This window comes from Glycine soja, chromosome 10 (genome assembly GCF_004193775.1).
Source record: "Glycine soja cultivar W05 chromosome 10, ASM419377v2, whole genome shotgun sequence".
In the NCBI taxonomy this organism is placed as follows: Eukaryota; Viridiplantae; Streptophyta; class Magnoliopsida; order Fabales; family Fabaceae; genus Glycine; species Glycine soja.
In genome coordinates, this window is record NC_041011.1 from 41499388 (window position 1) to 41519736 (window position 20349).

The 20349-nt window shown below is 37.3% G+C and overlaps 1 protein-coding gene across 4 annotated transcripts in view; it reads left to right on the plus strand.

Annotated features, from left to right (window-relative positions):
* Positions 1-232: 232 nt before the first annotated feature.
* The window catches only part of LOC114372621 (protein CHROMATIN REMODELING 20-like), a 41942-nt gene continuing 21825 nt past the window's right edge, over positions 233-20349 (plus strand). Inside the window, exons 1-12 of one of the 4 annotated variants that reach the window (XM_028330286.1) lie at positions 233-287; positions 2632-2756; positions 2903-2965; positions 4495-4590; positions 4669-4761; positions 6534-6724; positions 6802-7042; positions 7767-7880; positions 17894-17977; positions 18284-18826; positions 19241-19563; positions 20240-20330. In XM_028330286.1, the coding sequence (XP_028186087.1) occupies positions 2634-2756; positions 2903-2965; positions 4495-4590; positions 4669-4761; positions 6534-6724; positions 6802-7042; positions 7767-7880; positions 17894-17977; positions 18284-18826; positions 19241-19563; positions 20240-20330 (1962 nt within the window). In that variant the 5' untranslated portion in view covers positions 233-287; positions 2632-2633. The other 3 variants (XM_028330285.1, XM_028330284.1, XM_028330287.1) reach the window with 3 other exon arrangements.

The following is a 20349-nucleotide window of genomic DNA, read 5'->3' on the forward strand; positions in this document are numbered from 1 at the left end:
TTAAAAAATTAATAATATAAAAGTAGTGAAAAATTAATACAAGTTAAAAGAAAAATTTGAAATTTAAAAATTAATTTAATAATAAAATTATTTACTAAAATGTGTATATCAAATGAAATAGTTTGTATTATTAATAGTTATAGATAAAAAAAGAAAAAAATGGTTGAGAATTACTACTAATTAATCGAATTCGAGTGTCGAAAAAGAAAGGAGGAAAAAAAAAAATCTACGTTCGGTGAATGGATCGAGTCGCTGCTGGTTTCATTTCATCACGAAGCTTTTATAAGGTACTGCCATATTTTGATATTTGTGTCTTTTCTCTCCTTCTCAGTTCTCCCTCCTTCAAATTCACGGCGCGTCACGAAGCCTCTTCAAATTTCGCCCCAAAACCCGAAACAGCGTGTCACGTGAGAACACACCACACTCTACCCGACTCATCATATTTATAAACCTCTTTCTTTCCGTACCCTTATTCGGAAGAAGGATCGAATAATCTCGATTCTCTTTGGAGGTTGCTACCAAGTTCACTCTCTCTCTCTCTCTCATTTTTCTATGCTAACGTAGAGATCCAGAAACCATTTCCGAAACCACATCTCTACTTTCCTCTGTTTCCGCGATTAAGGTACTGCGCTTCGTTTTGTAGCGTGATTCAGAATATTTGCTTTCAATCAATAATTAGCATTACGCAAAATGCTGGTTATGTTGATTGCTGCAGCGTTAGATATTTTGTGTTACTTAATTAGGTTTAGTGTTTATCCCCGACCAACCACTGGACTGTTATTGTTTAACATTAGCGTGAAATTGTAAACGGAGAGAATCAGAGTACTTTTTCACGTGTAACGTGTTGAGAAATTTTGGATAACTCCGACAAATTTTGTAATTAAATGTTTTGTTTATTGTTTGCCTTAGGGCTTGGGCGTCATTACTGCACTGCTTATTTGACATTTGACTGTACTTTTACTCAAATTTGATATGGTTCTATTTCATTTTTTCGCGGTAGATTTTTTATGAAGAGCCAAGCCAAGATAGAAGCTGCCAATTCTAAGTTAGAAAATTTGGATCGAGCTTGTTGTCAAGGTTTTCAATATTCTCAAGGAATGCCAGTAAATTAGGTGGCTAAGATGATTCGGATCTTGTTGCTAAACACTCAATCAAGCAATGCTGATTCTTTTATTTATGAGTAATACTGGAGAAAAAACTTTTTTATGGGTTTGTGGGCACTGAGGGATAGATGACTTTGACAGATGTTGTCTAGATTCTATTTGAAAGCTCGTTTAGGTACTACTGCAGCGTTAGCTTAATTGTGTGAGTGAACATTGTTTTCCTGTTTTCAGGCTGTGTAAATCAAAATCAGTAAATAGAAATAGGCTTTTTTTACGTGTCAAATAAGGTCTATGATATAGTTGTTGTGTGTGAACTTGATGGTTATTTGTGACTTCTGCCTTGCCCTTTTTAAAGAAGGATGGTGGTGAAATAATGGATTCAAAACATGGTAGTACTAGTATCGTATGATATGAGTCTCATGGCTGGTGATTTGAATTGAAGGTTGAATTGTGTTTGGGTATGAATCACAAGCGAATCGCTCCAGAATTGCATCGATCGTGAGTTCTTCTGAATTGCGGGAGTCTGGTGCAGTGGGTCACTCCCCAAACTGGTTCAGGTCATGCATGACCCCAACTCTGTAAAACCCTAAAAAATACCCCTCGCCCCCCCAAAAAAAAGTAGAAATGAGAAGGAATGCACTGTTCTTTTCCCTTCCGTTAGACCCATTGTGGTCCACTTGCTGGTTTCCACGTTTTTAGCATCTCCTCTCATTCTTTCTTTACGTTTTTATGGTTTCCTTCACATTTACAGTTCAGCTCTTCTTTCTCTGTTGCCACCAAACATGAGTGACCCATGAGTGGCTTTTGTCTCGTCTTTGTTGGTCTTTCTTGTCGTCTTCTAACTACTGGTGCTGGTGGTCTTTATTGTCTCCTCTTTGTTGGCCTTGTGGCTGTTATTGTGTTTGTTTTGAAGCTTTTATTACACTTTGCTAGCTATTTGACTTCAAAATGATAATATATATATATATATATATATATATATATTTATGTTTCATTTCTCATGTTTGTTAAAATGATCCTAGAGTTATGTTTTTTGCTATTGATCATGAATTTGTGCTTTTATGTTGGTGTGTGTGTGTGTGTGCATATATATATATATATATATATATATATATATATGTTAAGTTTTATTGTTGATTGTGAATCTTACAATTTGCGATAGGATTCGATAAGTGATTCGTAAAATGGGCTTTCAGATTCACACTTTGTATCCCGATCCAACTACCATGATTCAAAACCCACTGGTTAATGTATCTGGCTTATCTATTGCTGACCAAAAAAAAATCTGGTTTATCTATCATGGGAAGAGAAACTATTATCTTTGGACATGATATTATTATTTCAAAATATTTTTGAATACTGTTTGTTGTTCTAGTATTTCCCACTGTTGTACTTTTCTTCCACATTGTTGTTGGCCTCTTTATCATTCTCTTAGAAGGTTGAACTGTTATACATTCCATACATAGTTCTTCTTATTTAACATGCTGTCTTGTATGTTTGTATGTCCTCATGATGTAACTTTTGCTAGAGATGGAGGGAAAAACTGAGGATGAAGTGGTGGATATTGAGAGTGCTTCTAGTGGTTCTTTCAATGATGATTCAGATGATGAGGAATCTTTAGTTCCTGAAAAAGATGATGGAATGCATCTTGGGGTCAGTCATCTAGATATTTTATTTCACTCTCTCTTCGATTATCAATGATAGTTTTTTTTAATACTCATAAAAACCTAGCTGTCTATATTAGCCTTTTGATATAAACTTTAGTGTACTTTATTTCCATTTGTATGCATATAATGCAGGAGCCGTTAACAGAAGAGGAAATACAAGATCTTATTTCTGAGTTGTTAGAAGTGGAGAGTAAGGTACTATAATTATATTTATACAGACACAAGCATGCAATGTGCTAGATAGCTACCCCCCTCCCAACACCATACTAACACACACTATTTACGCTTTTCATGATCTCTTATCAGGTATTATTCCACATCCTAAGTTGTATCTTTACTTTATGTTTTTTTAATTATAATTTAATTGTAGTCTCTTTCCTGCTTAGTAATAATTGCTAACTTATTGAATTTTTTAGGGTTATTTAATTGTTTAAGGAAATAAAAAAAAAACTAATTCTAGTTAACGAGTTTATGAATAACCAGCCAACTTAGTGGTTGCTCACTAACTCCTCTTTGAACACTATCTAGTTGGGTTTTCTTCTTCTTCTTCTAAATACGTAAACATTCTACTAAGATTTTTTTTTCTAGTTGTTAGAATATTAGCATTTTATGTCAGAAATTTGATTATATTTATTTATATTCACTAATTATTAGATCATTAGAATAATCAATCGTTGATTGTTAGGCTAGAGTTTGATTTTTTTGTCAGCTGATATTACTATCTAAGTGATTTTAAATATAGGAATAAATACCACAACATGTCGTTCTGCTATAATGGTGCATCATGACCTTCGATGGCTACCTGCATACAAAATAGCATTGCATTTTTGCATAGTTGGAGTTGCACCCACAAAAAATGCCCTTTATCATGGGAAAAGGCCAGCCATTCCAGCAACTATGCCTCATGGAAATGTCCCCCCTTTAATCCCCATCTGGCATGAGGCTCAACCTATTTTTGGGGTTATTTTTGCGATTTTTGTTTTAGATCATGTGAAAATTTACCTAAGAAAACACATTAACTGGTATTTCAATATGATTCTGGAGAATCTAACGTGAAGCCAAACCCACACTAAATCAGTGCCTACAAAATCAACTTTATTTTCACAAATACTTTCTAAGATTCTCTCTCTCTCTCTCTCTCTCGCTCATTCTTTATGGTATCCAGAGCTTTTGAAGCCTAATCAATTGTTTTGGACCTGACTTTACAAAATTTACCTTTTCCACCGCATGAGGTGCCAGATTTATCTCATCTGCCACCACTGCGATCAGATCCTATGGCTTCACAGCCTCTGGCAAGTTGTGCGCTGCATGCATCAACATTTGCACCACGTCCAGGGACCTAATATCCAAATTCATCTTCTCATGTGAGTCCCATGGTTCCTGCAATAATTTGGGTGCAATTCTCCTACCCACTCATTGAAAAACTTTTTGACAAGAGTTTTCTTGTCTGGAAACAACAAATTGAGCCTGTACTTGGGTCACAAGCTTTGTCAATTTCTTGCAAATTTTGAAATTTCACCTTGATACCTCTCTCAAGGCAATTGAGATGCTGACGTCATAGTTATTAAAATCATACATTTCACGATTCAAATCCTATAATTTGATATGTTTTGGCTTCCTATCAATTATTATCATAAGATGAATCTTAAATGACTTTGTATCTTATGATACATGAATTTATGCAATTTCATATCAACAATCGAGGTCTTCTAACATTTTTTTAGGCTGCAGAGGCTCAAGAGGCTCTTGAAGAGGAGTCTCTTTCTAAAGTGGAGAGTGAAGTTAGACAAGAATTGAAGCAAAATCTTCAGGGGGATGATGTTGGTTTCTCCCTTTGTCCCCTTTTTTTTTTTAATCTTTCTGTTTTTTTACGTATGATTTGTGTATCTTGTCTGTAGTTGGAAACTGCTGTTGCTGATGAGATGGCCACTTTTAAAGAAGAGTGGGAAGCTGTTCTGGATGACCTTGAAACCGAAAGTGCCCACTTACTGGTTTGGTTTTATCTTTGATTTTCAATAGATATTTTTGTTAGTAATATTTGCTTTTCTCTTTGTGCTGTCTTCAATTTTTATCACTATCAATACTTAAAAATTGGTCTAATCTGTATTCTGCTTCTTATGATATTGATTTGGGTCTTTCTCTTTATTTCTTTTTGGCTATGATACTTAAAAAGTAAAATAGCCCTCAGAGATAAGTTCACACCGAACTTGATCTAAATATGTCTGAATTTGCAATAACCCAGATCACTGGAGAGTGGTGTCAGATAGAGCTGTGATCTTAAACCTGCTATGCTAACCTTTTATTTGAGCAGGCGGTGGGCAGGAGCTTCGGAGTTTTAAAAATGCTAGTGATTACCTTTGCTTTATAGTTTTGCATATAAAATGCCATGTTTATAGAAGTCTATGATTTTGATCTCACCCTTGTGCCTTGTATTTGAGATTAATTGACATATACATGCTGAAATTCATTCATCACCATAATTAATTATTATTATTATTAAGCTTTAGCACAATGGTGTGTTGTTTCGTTGTTGACTGTGGTAATCACAACACAAGTTCTAGCTACCGAAATAGCATCTATGATGATTAAAAAGCCGAAACGGAAGTAAACCACAGATTGAAATCTAAGTCTAACTATGTATGAGCAAAGCTTCTGAAATCTGAACCCAACATTGTTTGCTTACCTGTAAACCAAAATCCAAAAACTTTAACCCTATTGGGAATTTTTGCAATTGTGAAGTCAAAGGAGGGTAATTTACCATAAGCATTTGCACATAATTCTTCATACTGTTTAGTAGAGGATTGTACAACCTCTTGGTAGAAAAGATTCTCACTTATGGAGAAGATAAGTTGAAAAATTCTTATTCAAAATAATGATCAACTCCGAAGTCAATGTTCTTCTCACCGTATAAAAGCAGAAAATCATCAAATACAATTGTGTCTTAAGTACAATCGCATAATATGTAAACTAACATAAAATTCATATTTGGCTAATAAAATTATCCCTTAACTATTACAAGCCTAATTTAGGTTAGGTCTTATTGACCATGTAATTTCCATATAAATGCCAACCTGTTATTATGCTTTCTGGCACTTTTTAATTGCCCTAAAGGCTCTGTTTAATTTATTTCTTCAAAGGTTCATTCTAGACTGGTGGAAATAGGAATATTTTTAGGAGATAAGAGCTTCTTTAATATTTATTTTTCTAAGTAGCGTAGATACATGGTATAGCTAGGTATTGATTATCTTTGTAGTACTCTTAAATATAAACAGTCAATGCTAGTGTGTGAAAAACACACTCAAACACATTTAAAAAAAAATTCTTTCACATTTTGTCACGTAGACTCAAGTTGGTGCCTTGTTATGAACTCAAGCAATTAGGTTATAATGACCTGTTTATCTCTCTTACCTTGAGGTCTTGCCACTGTGCCACCGTGAACCTCCAACTTATCACTTGTGTATTCAACTTTGTTTGGATTCCTTCCTTGATCTCTATTACTCTTCATCGATTAAGGCTGCATGCATTTGACCTTCCCTAGACTCCACAATGGTCAAAGCTTTGTGTAACTGGCTGCCCTTTATTTATCCGTGCTTATGCTTTTCTTTTTTTGTTCCATTTTGTAAATTGTGGTAGATTCTAACATTCCAAGTTGCTAAGATTTTTGTTTGGTTGTTGTGGCAATTTTCTTGGAGCTGTTATAAATTCTGCCTCTGAAATGTGCTTATGTTTTTCTTCTGCTATTTATTGATATGATCTTGAGTAGGAACAACTTGATGGGGCTGGCATTGAGCTTCCTAGCCTTTATAAGTTGATTGAAAGAGAAGCTCCTAATGTTTGCTCCACTGAAGCATGGAAAAAGAGGAATCATTGGGTTGGCTCTCTGGCAACTGCTGAAATTGCTGAGTCAATTGCTGATGCTGAGAAACATCTTCAAGTAAACAGACCTGTTAGAAGGTATGATTCTTATATGGCATTGGATCTAGAAAGAATTAAATATGTTATCATCTTATAGGTTTTTGGTGTTGGTTCAGGCGACATGGTAAATTATTGGAAGAGGGTGCTAGTGGCTTTCTCCAAAAAAAGCTTTGTGATGAAACCCAGGAGCCAATAAAGACTGAAACTAAGGGGGATTGGGATTTGTTCAATAAAATAGTTTCTGATGGGAGTGGCATTGATGCTTCATTTGGCAGTAAGCATTGGGTGTCTGTTTATTTGGCCAGCACTCCACAGCAAGCTGCCTTGATGGGACTCAAATTTCCTGGAGTTGATGAGGTGGAAAATACATTTTTGACTGTGTTTACTGCCTTTTATTTGATTTTATATTTTATTGATGTATATGTCAAAAGAATCAAATGATGAGGAAGAAAGAATAATTACTGGAGCTAGTTGTTGTTAATTTTTTCTATTCATCATTTGTTTTTCACCCCTACCCTTGACTTTGAGATGCCCTGAATTTGGATTCTTAATGATTTGGACTACATGTAGTGCTATACAAATATATATAAGTAAATGTCAGGAAATGGCTGGGGTAATGTTAGTGCAGTTATTTTTATCCAATGAAAAAATGGCATAAGTACTTCATCCGTTCTCATGTTTCCTTGTAAAAATCATTTGTTAGGTTTTACTCAGTTACCGTCCTTAACATTGTAGAATGTAGCATGCCCTTGTTTACCTTGAATACTGGTTTAAATTTGTTAGTTTGCCTCATAATTTGGCATTGCCCTTGTGTGCATGGATCCTATAATTGTTGAATTGTTGTTTGAGGATTCATGAATTATCTTTAGTCCTGTTTGTTTGGTTTTGTTCTATAAGTAGAATTTTGGTTAATTTTTTTGGTATTTGGGATTTTGATCTTTTCAATGCATTCTTAAATTGTAGGCTTTTACATAATTTAATACATTATAGAAGCTGTTTCGTAAAGCATGTTCTTCACCATAGGTGATGTATGCTCACCATGTTAATTACCTTTTTGTTTTTGGAAATTCCTTTTCTTTAGGTGGAGGAGATTGATGATGTTGATGGCAATTCTACGGATCCATTTATTGCAGCTGCCATTGCAAATGAAAGAGAATTAGATCTTTCTGATGAGCAAAGGAGGCAATTTAAAAAGGTAGTTATCAACTCATTATTTATTTATCGAGTAAAATAGGATGCTGATCCTTGAAAGTGTTCTACATTGACAAACTACCTGATTAAAATGAAGTGTATGATTTTGTGTGTATTTGGATCATAGTTATTAGTATCATATGTATCGTACGAGTAATATCTTGATTCGATACCAAATTGAAGGATGACGATATATATTGCAGGCTGAATCGTTTTTGAGCGGAATCGTACTCTGTATTGTGCGAATCGTAGTTGAATCGCATGTTTCATGATTCTGAAGCAGTGGTTGTTTCGATTTTTGGGTGTTTTCTTTTTTCAATATTTTTTAGAAGAGGGGGAAACCGGGAAAATGACGAAAAGTTCCCTCCTAAGTCTTAAGAAGAGAGCCTTCTCATTTTTCAGATTATATAAAATGACACTGCATCTGTGGTGCCTTTTCAGAATTCTGAAAAGCCTTTTCTGTGTGTCAATGCGGTGGCTAAGCTTTAGCCTTTTACTTTGCACTGTGCACATCTTTTCTAATTGTGGGACCCCCTTTGGTTCAAAGATCAAACCCCCCTTTATCCTATATGAAATATTTAAGTAACCCCCTCCTTTGTCCTATTCAAATACCCATTTACTTGTCTTATTCCAAATTTCTTTTGGAAGACCGGAGATCTATTTGCAATGTTGGAACGAATTCTAATTTGTGTCCCACATATTCTGCTACTATGTTCTTGCTTTAGTGGAGCAATGCAAAAAAAAAAAGAAACAAACATCTTACGAGTTACGATTTAGGTTGCTGCCTTTTTTTCTTATGTCACTCTACTTAAAATGTTATATTTTTTATTGATCATGTATCTTATGATTCATAATACGATTCAATTCATGATTCGTAAAATAGCTCTTCTGATTTATGATTCAAATTCCGATTCAATAACCATGATTTGGATTAACTTAATTTGAAGAAATGATCATTTTCCTCTTGTTAGCCTTGTAAAAGAGCTTTTCAATAATTGATTATTTCGTAAAATTAAGTTGTTGCCGAAATGTTCGGTTTTTAAATTATGCAAACATGTAATTAAGTTGTTGCCAAAATGTTCAGTCTTTTTTTTTTCACAGCAAAAGATAATGTATATTATAAATAAGGGTCTGAAGTGTACAACAGATAACATAGGCAGTGAAAACCAATGCCCAAATAAAAAACGAGTACTATGCAGTACAACTGACAAGATATGTCAGACCCCCCTAAGAGAATTCCTCCCTCAGATTAGATGACCAGTGGTTAAAATGAGTATTAAAACCCTTCTCCATACACCTTTGCCATGACCAAGTATGGAATAAGGCTTCGTCCATGACTTTTTCGGGGATGAAGAGCTGGTTATTGAAGACCACGCTGTTTCTGTGATTCCAAATGGTCAAGGACAGTGCTATCCATAAGGCCTCCCATCTTTTGTCTGTGCTTCTTTTTGCATTCCAGTGTGAGAATTGCAAGAAATGATTCTTTGGTTCTATGGGGAGAGGACCCACTCTATTAACCCAATTCATAGGCTCCCACCAGAGATTCCTCGTTTTAATGCAGCTGAATAGAACGTGACTAGCAGTTTCCTCTTCAGATTCGCATAAAGGGGAACTATATGAAGGCATCTCCACCTGTCTTCTTCTCAAATTAGCCCTGGTGGGTATCCTATTTTTGAGTAATCTCCATGAGAACGCCATTGCTCTTGGAGGGATTTTCAAAGACCAAATTATCTTCGATGCACTGTCCTCAAGAACCTCCCTGTCAGCTTCCTGCAGTAGTGTATAAGCTGACTTTGTAGAGTAAATACCATTAGGGTCAGCTTTCCAAATTAGGGAATCCCTGCTGGACTGATTAATGTGGACTTCTCAAGCTCAGCTAAGAAAGCTACTACCAATTCAATCTCATGGTAAAAAAAATGCCTCCTCCATTTTAGCTTCTATTTCCATCTCTCTTCTACCAATTCCCCCATTAGGTTGATTGTAGAAGGCTGTTGACTACTGATTTGATACAGAGTAGGATATTTCTGTTGGAGAGTTAGATTATCATTCAGCCACTTGTCCTTCCAAAAGCTAATTTTATCACCAGAGCCCACCTTCCACTTCAGATGATTACAAATTGTGTTGCTGTTCTGCTGCTGGAAGACAACCTTGAGATCTTTCCACCAAGGAGAGGATACACTGCTGTTTCTACCAGAAATCAGTTCCTTCCATCCACCATATTTAGACAATAGAATTCTGGCCCATGGTTGATTCTGATTATTTGCCAGCTCCCACCCCCATTTGGCAAGCAACGCCTCATTAAATTTAGTCAAATCTTTAATCCCTAACCCCCCTTTACTCTTAGGTAGGCAGACTGTGTCCCACCTCACCCAAGGGATCTTGTTGGAATCTTGATGACTTCCCCATAAAAAATTTCTTTGAATAGAGACAATCTTTTGCGCCACATGTTTAGGAATCTTGAAGAAGGACAGCAACTAGATGGGTAAAGCTGTTAAGACTGAATTAATGAGGGTTATTCTACCCCCCATTGATAGATTTCTTTGCTTCCATTTTGTAAGCTTGGCCTCAAACTTCCTAATAATAGGCTGCCACACAATCCTGCATTTAGAGCTCACCCCTACTGGAATTCCAAGGTAAGAAAAGGGAAATTCCAGTTGACTGCAATTGAGAGAAAGAGCTGCCTCCCTACACCAGCCTTCACATTTACCCAGACACCCGAATTGGCTTTTATTGTAATTTATCTTTAGCCCAGAAACCAACTCAAAGCATTTCAGAATACATTTTAAAACTGTAACATTATCATTAGTGGCAGCCCCAAAGAACAAGGTATCATCTGCATATTGTAGTATATTAACTTCCTCTTTTTTCCTTCCCACTTGATAACTGCTGAAGAGATTTTTTGCTACTGCTGACCTCATCAACCCGGTAAGGCCTTCCACTACTATATTGAATAGCAAAGGTGCAAGGGGATCACCTTGCCTTAAACCTCTCTTAGGGACAAATTCCTTAGAAGGACTTCCATTAATTAAAATGGATATTGTTGCTGTAGACATACAGACATTAATCCATTTCCTCCATCTTTCGCAAAAGCCCATCCTCATCAACATATAATCTAGAAAACCCCAAGAAACCGAGTCATATGCCTTTTCAAAGTCCATTTTAAAGACAATGCAAGGTTTTTTCCTTAATTTGGCCTCAGCTATAACCTCATTGGCAATCATAACACCATGGAGAATGTGCCTCCCCTTCATAAACGCTGTTTGCCTTTCATCAATAAGATGAGACAGCACGAGAGCCAACCTTTTAGCCAGAATTTCGGCCACAATTTTATAGACACATCCTATGAGAGATATGGGTCTATAATCATTAAGAGATTGAGGGTCTTTGATCTTAGGGATGAGAGCTAGAAACGATGCATTGCTGCCTTTTGGAAAGGAGCCATTAATGTAAAACTCATCCATGAACCTTATGAAATCAGGTTTCAAAGTCTCCCAAAAAAGCTTAATGAAGTTGAAATTTAGGCCATCCGGACCAGGACTTTTGTCCCCACCACAGTCCCACACAGCTGATTTAATCTCCACTTCTGAAAATCTAGCTACAAGACTTTCCTTTTCTCTTTGGGGAAGAGAAGGGAACTGTACACCATCCAGGGTTGGCCTACTAGTATTCTCCTCAGCAAATCTATTTTTGAAATAGTGAAGAGCTGCATTTTTAACACTGCTAGGATCTTGCACCCACACACCATCTATGAAGAGCCCTTGAAAAGCATTTTGTCTCCTTCTATGATTGATCAATCTATGGAAATAGTTGGAGTTGCTGTCCCCTTCTTTTAGCCACCTCACTCTAGCCTTTTGTCTCAGCATAGATTCAAATGCATAGGCTGCATTCCAAAGTTGGTCCTGGAGTGATTTCTTAAGGTTGACTTCATCTTGAGATAAAGTTCTGTTGGTGAGATCATCCTCCAAAGCATTCAGCTCCCTTTTTAAGTTAAGGACTTTTCTAGCACTGATATCACCATGAGATAGACTCCACTGCCTTATTCGCTGTTTGATGAACTTAATTTTCTGTTTTAGAACAAAACCTCCCCATCCCTGAGGGTGATAATTACCCCATTCAAGTTTCACCAAGTTCTGGAACCCTTTATCCTTTAACCACCAGTCCATAATTCTGAGAGGTTTAGGCCCCCAATCAATGGTTCTAGACTTCAGAAGGATAGGGCAATGGTCAGAGAAATCCCTTTCCAACACAAATTGGGTAGAATCCGGCCATTGGGACAGCCACTCGTTAGATAGTAAGAACCTGTCCAGTTTGCTCATAGCACTGCCATTAGGTCTACACCAAGTGAGTTTTCTCCCAACAGACCTAACCTCCTCTAGAGCCATATCTGAAATCCAGGAGTTAAATTCAGATATGCTGGATGATGTACCCACTGTCTGAGATGAACTCAACCTCTCTTCTCGATGCCTTATGGAGTTGAAATCACCCAAGACACACCAAAGGCCTTCTTGATAGGATGATTTCAACTGCAATAGCTCAGCCCACTGCTCTCTCTTCCCTTGAAGTTCACAGGGAGCATATCATTAATAATGAAAACCCTCTTATTCTCTTTATGAAACCTCTCCCCAGCATTATGAAACCTCTCCCCAGCACCCGCCTATCTACCAAGAATGATCCATTATTCCAAATGCATAATAGTCCTCCAGTAGCATTGGAGGAAGGAACACACTCCCAAGAAGCACTACTGTCACCCCACAGGTACTGACATAACTTTGCATCAACAGATTCCTTTTTGGTTTCTTGAATGCAAAGAATGTTGATGTTGTTTGCCAAGGTCAGTTTTCTGATGGCTGACCATTTGACACCACTCCCCAGCCCTCTAGAATTATAGGACAAAATATTCATGAGGCATTATCTACATTTCCCAACACAGTTGCTGATGTTGGAGGATTTTCACTGTTGTCCATATCAGTCATCAGCTTTGCACCATTACTTTTATTATCTGCGAAAGAGACTCCCAATTCTCTGGCTAAGTCCCTATAAGCATCATTCTTATCCTCCATGTCATTTTTATTGAAGCTACTTGAAAGGGAAGGGCTTTGATGAAAGTTGTCTTGTTTTGGAGACACCAAGGCTTCATCCGAACCACATGAGACAGCACTGTCCTTGTGGTTAATGGGTTTGTCTGCGAAGTCCAGTGTCTTTGGGTTGATCTCTTTTCCCCTATCCTGAGCCCGCCCATTTCTTTGAACACCCCTTTTTCCTGGAATAAACCTGCAGAGCACTTACAGGTTTTTTCTGTTGAGCAATTTGCTGGTTTGTTGGGGTTGTAGGTCTGTAAGGGCCCATATTAAGGTTAGGCCCAATTAAGTTCACGTTGGTGTCACGTGACTTATTTAAAAAATCCCCAGAGGTCCGTTGCTATGTTTTTGAAAGCTCTCCCCCAAATGTCCTTGGTCCAAGGCAGCTGGCTCCCCTTTTGGGCTCTCCCCTGTGCTGGCCGATAGTCCTTGTAGGTTATCCTCCCTTTTTTTCGTAACCTGACCTGCTGCCCCTGCAGGTTGACTTTCCATTTCCTTGTACTCTGCTCCTGGTAATGTCGGGTTACATTCCTCAAGGTTTATCTCCTTTCCTTTTTCAGCTCCTGGGTGGCTAAGTGCTTTACTTGGACCACGTGCCCTTTTGCTATGGGCAATACCCAGTGGACTACATGTACCGCTTTGACTGTTGGTTTTTACCAAGCTTTGCTGGAATGTGGTGTCACCGTGCATTACGGAGGTGGTAGATGGCGGCGAAGTATCAGTCGACCACGATTGGAAGGTGTCAGTGTCGTCAACGTCGGAATAGATTTCCTCCGTTGACCCTCAAACACTCCGGTGGTTTCTCGCGCATACTACCCCCGCGTTCCAGTTCTCCTCTACGATTGAAATTTTGTGGACGTCTCCGTCTATTTGGGCTGTGACTATGTGCTCTACTGTCGGCGTCCATGGAGTTCTGACCAGAACCCGAGCTCTATCAAGCCTTTGCATGTCTTCGAAATCGTCGTCGATTTCAACCAAATCGCCCACTGCAGCCACGATTTTGCGCAAGTGATCAATACTCCACGCCACTAAGGGGATACCCCAACATTGCACCCAAATCAACCTGTTCCCTGGTTTGGTCTTCGAATTCCATTTCTCCAAGCCGTAGAACGCAGATGTGCCGTGATTGGTTTCTTCCTTAATCAACTCTTGAGCCTTTGTGTCTGAAAGCCCGATAAGGAGAACCATGTCATCTCTGAGATATTTGGGCGATACTTCTGAGCCAAGGATCCACGAGAGTTCGTCTTCTACTCGTTCAAACACCTGTTGTCTCTTCAGTCTTCCTACCCATGTGTCTGCGTATCTTTTCTTTGCCTCCTCCGAAATGTCGAGTATGATCGAGGACTGTGTTCTCCCATGCACCATCGTCAAGGAGGAGGTACGTCTTCTTCTTTCCTTGTTCTCTGCGTGTGAAGTCACAACCTCCGCGTACGACCTCTTCGTGTTTGGCTCTGCTGCCATACTGCACCTCAGATTATCACCCTCCTTATGCCCCCTTTGTTTGGCTGCGGTTAGTTCTTTTTCCTCCTTTCCTCTCCCATACTTTGGGATGTTCACGTGCAATTTGAGACCCCCTACGATAATGTTATCTAATTTTCTTTCCATGTAACTCGCGCTTGAGACTCCTTTGTATCTCACGAACCCATACCTCCTTCCTTCTTTGTTTCACTGTTTAGGGATGAAAATTTCCCTCACGTCCCCCATCTGCTTGAAATGGTACCACAGCTCCTTCTCCGATTCCGGGAATCTAGTGAAATAAAACGTCGTGACATCAGGTCTGTCACGCCAGTTTACTGGATAGTGGTTGCGTTGCTGTCCGTTCTGTCGTTGTCGCCGTCCGCCGTAGTGTTGTCCGGGGCCCTCCGTCGAGTGTTGCCAGCCTCGATGCCTCTCTCTCTTTCGGTTCCTCACAATTGTCCACTCTCGATCTCTGGCTGTGTCTCTCTCCCTGTCTCTCTCGCACTCTCTGACTCTGTCTCTCTCTCTCTCTCATTCTCTCTCATCTCTCAAGTTACTCTTTTAAAAAAATGTTTCATGCTAGTCTTCTTGCAAACATGTTTCATGCTAGTCTTCTTGCAAACATGTTTCATGCTAGTCTTCTTGCAAACATGTTTCATTCTCTCTTAGTCTTTAAATTATGCAAACATGTTTCATGCTAGTCTTCTTGCTATCAATTTTGAGTTTTGATGAATAACATGAAATGAGTTTGAACAATTTAAGGACTAAATCGTATAATTAAGTAAATGAGAGACTAAATTATAATTGTTAATGTAGTGCATTTTTCATGGACCAATATGACTACAGTTTAATACTTCTTGTTTATTGATAATCAATGTTTCTGAAACTATGATGTTTGTTCTAGATATTGTTTGACAGTCTTGTGGATTTTCCTTTATCTGTTACAAAGTGGGACATCCTGTATTCATTTCCAATGTATCTAATATACTAATCATGCATTTACATGAAAAAGTTTTAATCCTTATGGAATATCAAATAAGCCAGCTGTATATTTTTGTGTATTTGAACAGCAGAAAAATTCAACTCTGATAGTCATTGACTTGGGTGCTAATGTCTTGGTTAATTTTCTGTTTTCTTTCCTATTTTTCTTAACTTGTTCCTTGAATAACCCAACTGGAGATTTTATTTATAATTTTTCACTCTTTAGTTTGGTTTCATTGTAGACACCATGTTTACTTGTCTTGAGTTCTTTTGAATTTGGTTGATTGATATGGACTTGGGTGTTATGGGGTGCTTGAGTCCCACATCCAGTAGTATGGGATGCTCAGCAGAATATTCAAGTGCTTGGTTCTCTCCCCTTAACAACTAGCTTTTAAGGATGGTTCCCTAAGTGCCTGGGTGCTTATAAATTGGCATTATAGCTGGTTGTGTCAGTATCTCGGAAAGGGTTATTTATGGAGGGTTTTGACCGACAATGAAGTTGAGTGAATTTTCACCAAGTCAAGTGTTGTAGAGTGTGAGTTGCCGAGATGTCAGCTCTCAGGGGTGGTGCTATGACAAGGACTTGGGTATTATGGGGTGTCTACATCGAGTAGTATGGGATGCTTGGTGGAGTATTTAAGTGCTTAGTTCTCCCCCCTAACAACAGGCTTTTAAGGATGAGTTGGCTAAGTGTTTAGGTGCTTATCATTGGTACTTACTGAACAACCTTTTTTAATATTTCTGATTTGGAATGAACTGCTTATTGATTTCTATATAGATTTATTTGTTTGGTGTAGTATGTCCTGTTTCAGTTAAGTATTTATGATTCCATTTTTTGGCATTATTATTAATCTCTTGTTCTTTGTCTCTCTGTTTTCTTAATATTGTCTTCTATGAATAAAATGTCTATTATCTTTATTACATTCCTTTTGTGATCTCAAAATTATCTTTACGATCGAAGCGACACCACGAAGAGACATCAGACTTAGATCGGAAAGGTGAAATTTGAGATTGCAAACAGAAATTGCAATCGGATGAAGATTGCAAATGAAGTCAGTGAATAGAGATCGCACACAGATCATGACCAGAACCACAAAGTGAGATGACAGATCACGAAAAGAGAGAATTGTGATTGCAACGAGAAAATCACGAACAAGAGAAAGATCCAGTCAGAATTTACAAATTGTAATCACGAACTGAAATCACGAAGATCTCACAAAGAAGATTGAAGTTGCAAGAGAGATCGCAAGATCTCAATTGCACTAGCAAAAAGAAAAAGGGCTAGGTCGCTAGGGTTCGAAACCTGCTCTGATTACCATAATAGAAATGTTAGAGAGAAAAATATAAAATGAAAACTGAGTTGTATTTCTGAAAAAGGCAATACAGAGGAGGTTCAGCTATATATAACTGTCTACAACAGATGACTAATTAGACTAACTAAGTCTAATAAGACTAACAGACTAATAACAATATTAATTGTTTACAAAACGGAGTCAATGTATCATGGGTATACAATACTCTAATACAGTTATTGAATTATTGATATCACACAATAGAGGCGCTATGACAGCATAGAGGTGCAGAGTGGCAATGTGTATTAGAGTATGCTGTCAATCAACTGTGAAAACAGTTCTGTAATCTAATTGTAAGGGCAGTTAGTTTTAACTAACTGCACCTCATTAATATTCAAAGCTGTATCTTGTTAGAGTTGGTTAGAGTCTGTTAGGGTTGGTTAGGTTCTGTTAGTTAGTTACTATCTGTTAGAATAACAGAACAGAGGTCTATATATACCTCTTTTTCTAACCTTCTGAAATCAACTTTGATGATCAATAAAATCAGCTTTTCTATTCTACAAGTTTTCTCTTCTTTCTCTCTCTCTCTCAGTTTATTCAACAATGTGCCACAAAAATATTTGAATAGAAGTGTGTTTTTGAATGGCAGCCCTAGTGGTGCTATAGCAGTGCTAGAGTGAGATATTTTGGAAAACATATTTTCCCCTTCCCCTTTTCATAACTCAGACAAACCCTAGTTGGATGCTAGTTTCCCACACTTCTCCGTTCTCTCTGCTGTGTGAGCAACACCCAGCCATCTTTGCCACTATTTTCAGTGGTGACATCACACTCCATTATTTTCTCTGTTCTGAACTATGAACCCCAGTTTAGCACGCTTGGGGTCAGCTGCTGCACTCTGCTAAAGTGCCATGTAAGATTGATAACTATGATATGACTACAAAACTGGCATATGATCTTGCGGTCATCTCTAAGTTGTCAAATTAGTTATGGTGTTTGACATTTGGCATTTTGAATATTCATACATATTCTGAACAGATACACACAAGCACCAACTGATATGCTAACATGTACCAAACATGCTATGATACATTAGTTCATATAGTGTTATTCCATGTTAATAAATGTGTTGCGTATCTATTTTTTCTTCATGTCAATATGTTTGCCCTTGTTTAGGAAGTTGATTATATTTTCATGCACTTTCTTCACAGGTCAAAGAAGAGGATGATGCAATTGTTGATAGGAAACTTCAAATCCGTTTGAAACATAGGAGGCAAAAAAGGAAAAGTAAACAAGTGAGTTTTATGACTTCATTCTCCTTTTTTTTTGCTTGACCCAGAAACTGTCGGACATTTCTTTTGTGTCTTTTTGTTATGGATGTTATTTTTGAGATCTTTTACTCAAATGATTTATGATTATTTTGGTATCATTTACCCCAGTTAATGATCTTGTGTATAGGTTAAACAAAAAATGATTCTTGGTATTCATAATTGAGAATTGGCCCCTAATTATAGGAATTGTATGACTTATTGATGGTTGAATTCGATTTGGTTTTGTTCCTTTGACATTGTCATGTTTTACTAATTTGAAATGTAATTCAGCGAGAAATGAGCACACCTATCCTTTTGGTGGAGAACCACATACAGAAACCTTCATCTGTTGATACTTTAAGCCCTGCTATGAAGGAAGGAACTAGCAATGATGGGAAAATTGTGTCTGACAATGGCAAGGATACATGTGTGCTTATGGGGGCCGATAACATTAATGTTTTTGATGCCAGCCATCATCTTGACAAAGAAAAACTTACGAGTACTGGTGGTTTGTCAGATGACATTGAACAGAGAGGAATCAAACGTGTAAAAAGTGGTGAGCTTGATGCTGACAATAAAAAGTGTAGAATTGTTATTATTGATAGTGGTAATGAAGCAGAGGTCAGTGAAAATAAATTAGATTGCAATACTCAAGAGGTAAAAGAAGATTTATGTGACAATGGTGGTGATTCTCTTCCTTCGGAGTGTCTGGATGAAAAATTTTGGTGCACAGTTTGTGATAAAGTGGCCCTTGAAGTGCATCCACACCCTTTCTTGAAAGTGATTACTTGTGGAGATTGCAATTGCTTATTAAAAGAAAAGACACACAAAAAGGTATGAGCCTAAATCTACTAATGTTTTGCTTGGAAGTTGTATGTGGGATATTTGGTGCATAATTGTGTACTTCTGTTTTAGTATATTAGTAAAATTGAGCTTTACTGTTAATAAAATTCAATTTTTTCAGTTTGAATCCATAAGATTTTGGTCATCCCATTTGAGAAATTAGGACAAACATCTAATTCGGTTTTGTAAATTGGTAAAATTCTGTCTGTGTTTGCTTTGGAGGAAGAAGCTATTCATTTAAGCAACCTGAAAAATATTGTTGTTCAAAGTAATGTGTTTTATGAAATAGATGGTGTTTCCCTCATTTGAGCTAGGCTGATCTTCCACAGCTTCTCAATCTCAAGTTAATATTTCTATGTCCACAAAGGAGGCTCAAAACGCAATTTAAATGCTTACTTGTCACAGGATATGGGACAAGATTGTTCGGAGGGTTACTGTACATGGTGTGGAGGAAGCAATGAATTAGTTAGTTGTAAATTATGCAAGGGTTTATTCTGCACCAAATGTTTAAAGAAGAATCTTGGTGTAGAATTGTATGCTGGAATGCAGGACACTAGCTGGCATTGTTGCTCTTGCCATCCAAATCTTTTGCAAAAACTGTCCTTGCAACTAGAGAAAGCTGTGGGGTCTGCTGATATAATAGTTTCCAGTTCTGGTAGTGATTCAGATAGTTCAGATGATTCAGATAGTTCAGATGATTCAGATGCAAAGGTTAATGTTACAATCAGGTGAAGTCATCGTTACAGGCTTAATTCATTGACAGCACTTCTATGGTGTGGTCATTTTCTTGAATATCTAATTGCCTCATGCTCATGCTTCTTATCCTGAGATTGCTGATTGTCTTTCTGTGCTGCATATGACTATTTGATTTCCTCCAACATTGTGGCTTATGTAGTTTTCTTTTTTTATTGTTTATGCTCTCTAACTGTAATTATTGACAATTTATGGTTGAGACTTAGCTATTAATGATATTGACGGATGGTTAGTGATGCTTAAATCTGTATATACTTTTTCCATGTGGTTATTCTTGCATTAACACGTTCTGATGATGATTAAGAAAATGAAGGTGGTTTGGAAAACATTTTATTTTTTGTTTTCTCTTGATTTTCTGGAATGTACATCTCAATTTGGAAAATTTATTTGTTGATTTGAATGGGTTTCTGTTGAATGTTATTGTCTCTACTGTTGTTTCATTTTCATCTTGGATCTTCTTTTAGTCATTCCTTATAAGATTTCTTGTAGTTGTCTCATTTGATATGAAGTCATGTGCATGGCATTCTCAGGTTCACAGGCATTTTTTTGTTGCACTATTCTAACTTTACAATTTACTACAAGTTATCATCAATAATCTCCACATATGAATTGTAGAGATGTTCATTATCAGATCTTATCTTTTTTTTACAGCTCCAAGCGAAGACACAAAAAGAAGATTCGGAGGATACTCGATGATGCTGAATTAGGAGAAGAGACAAAGAGGAAAATTGCAATTGAAAAGGTGAGATTTTCTTGAGATT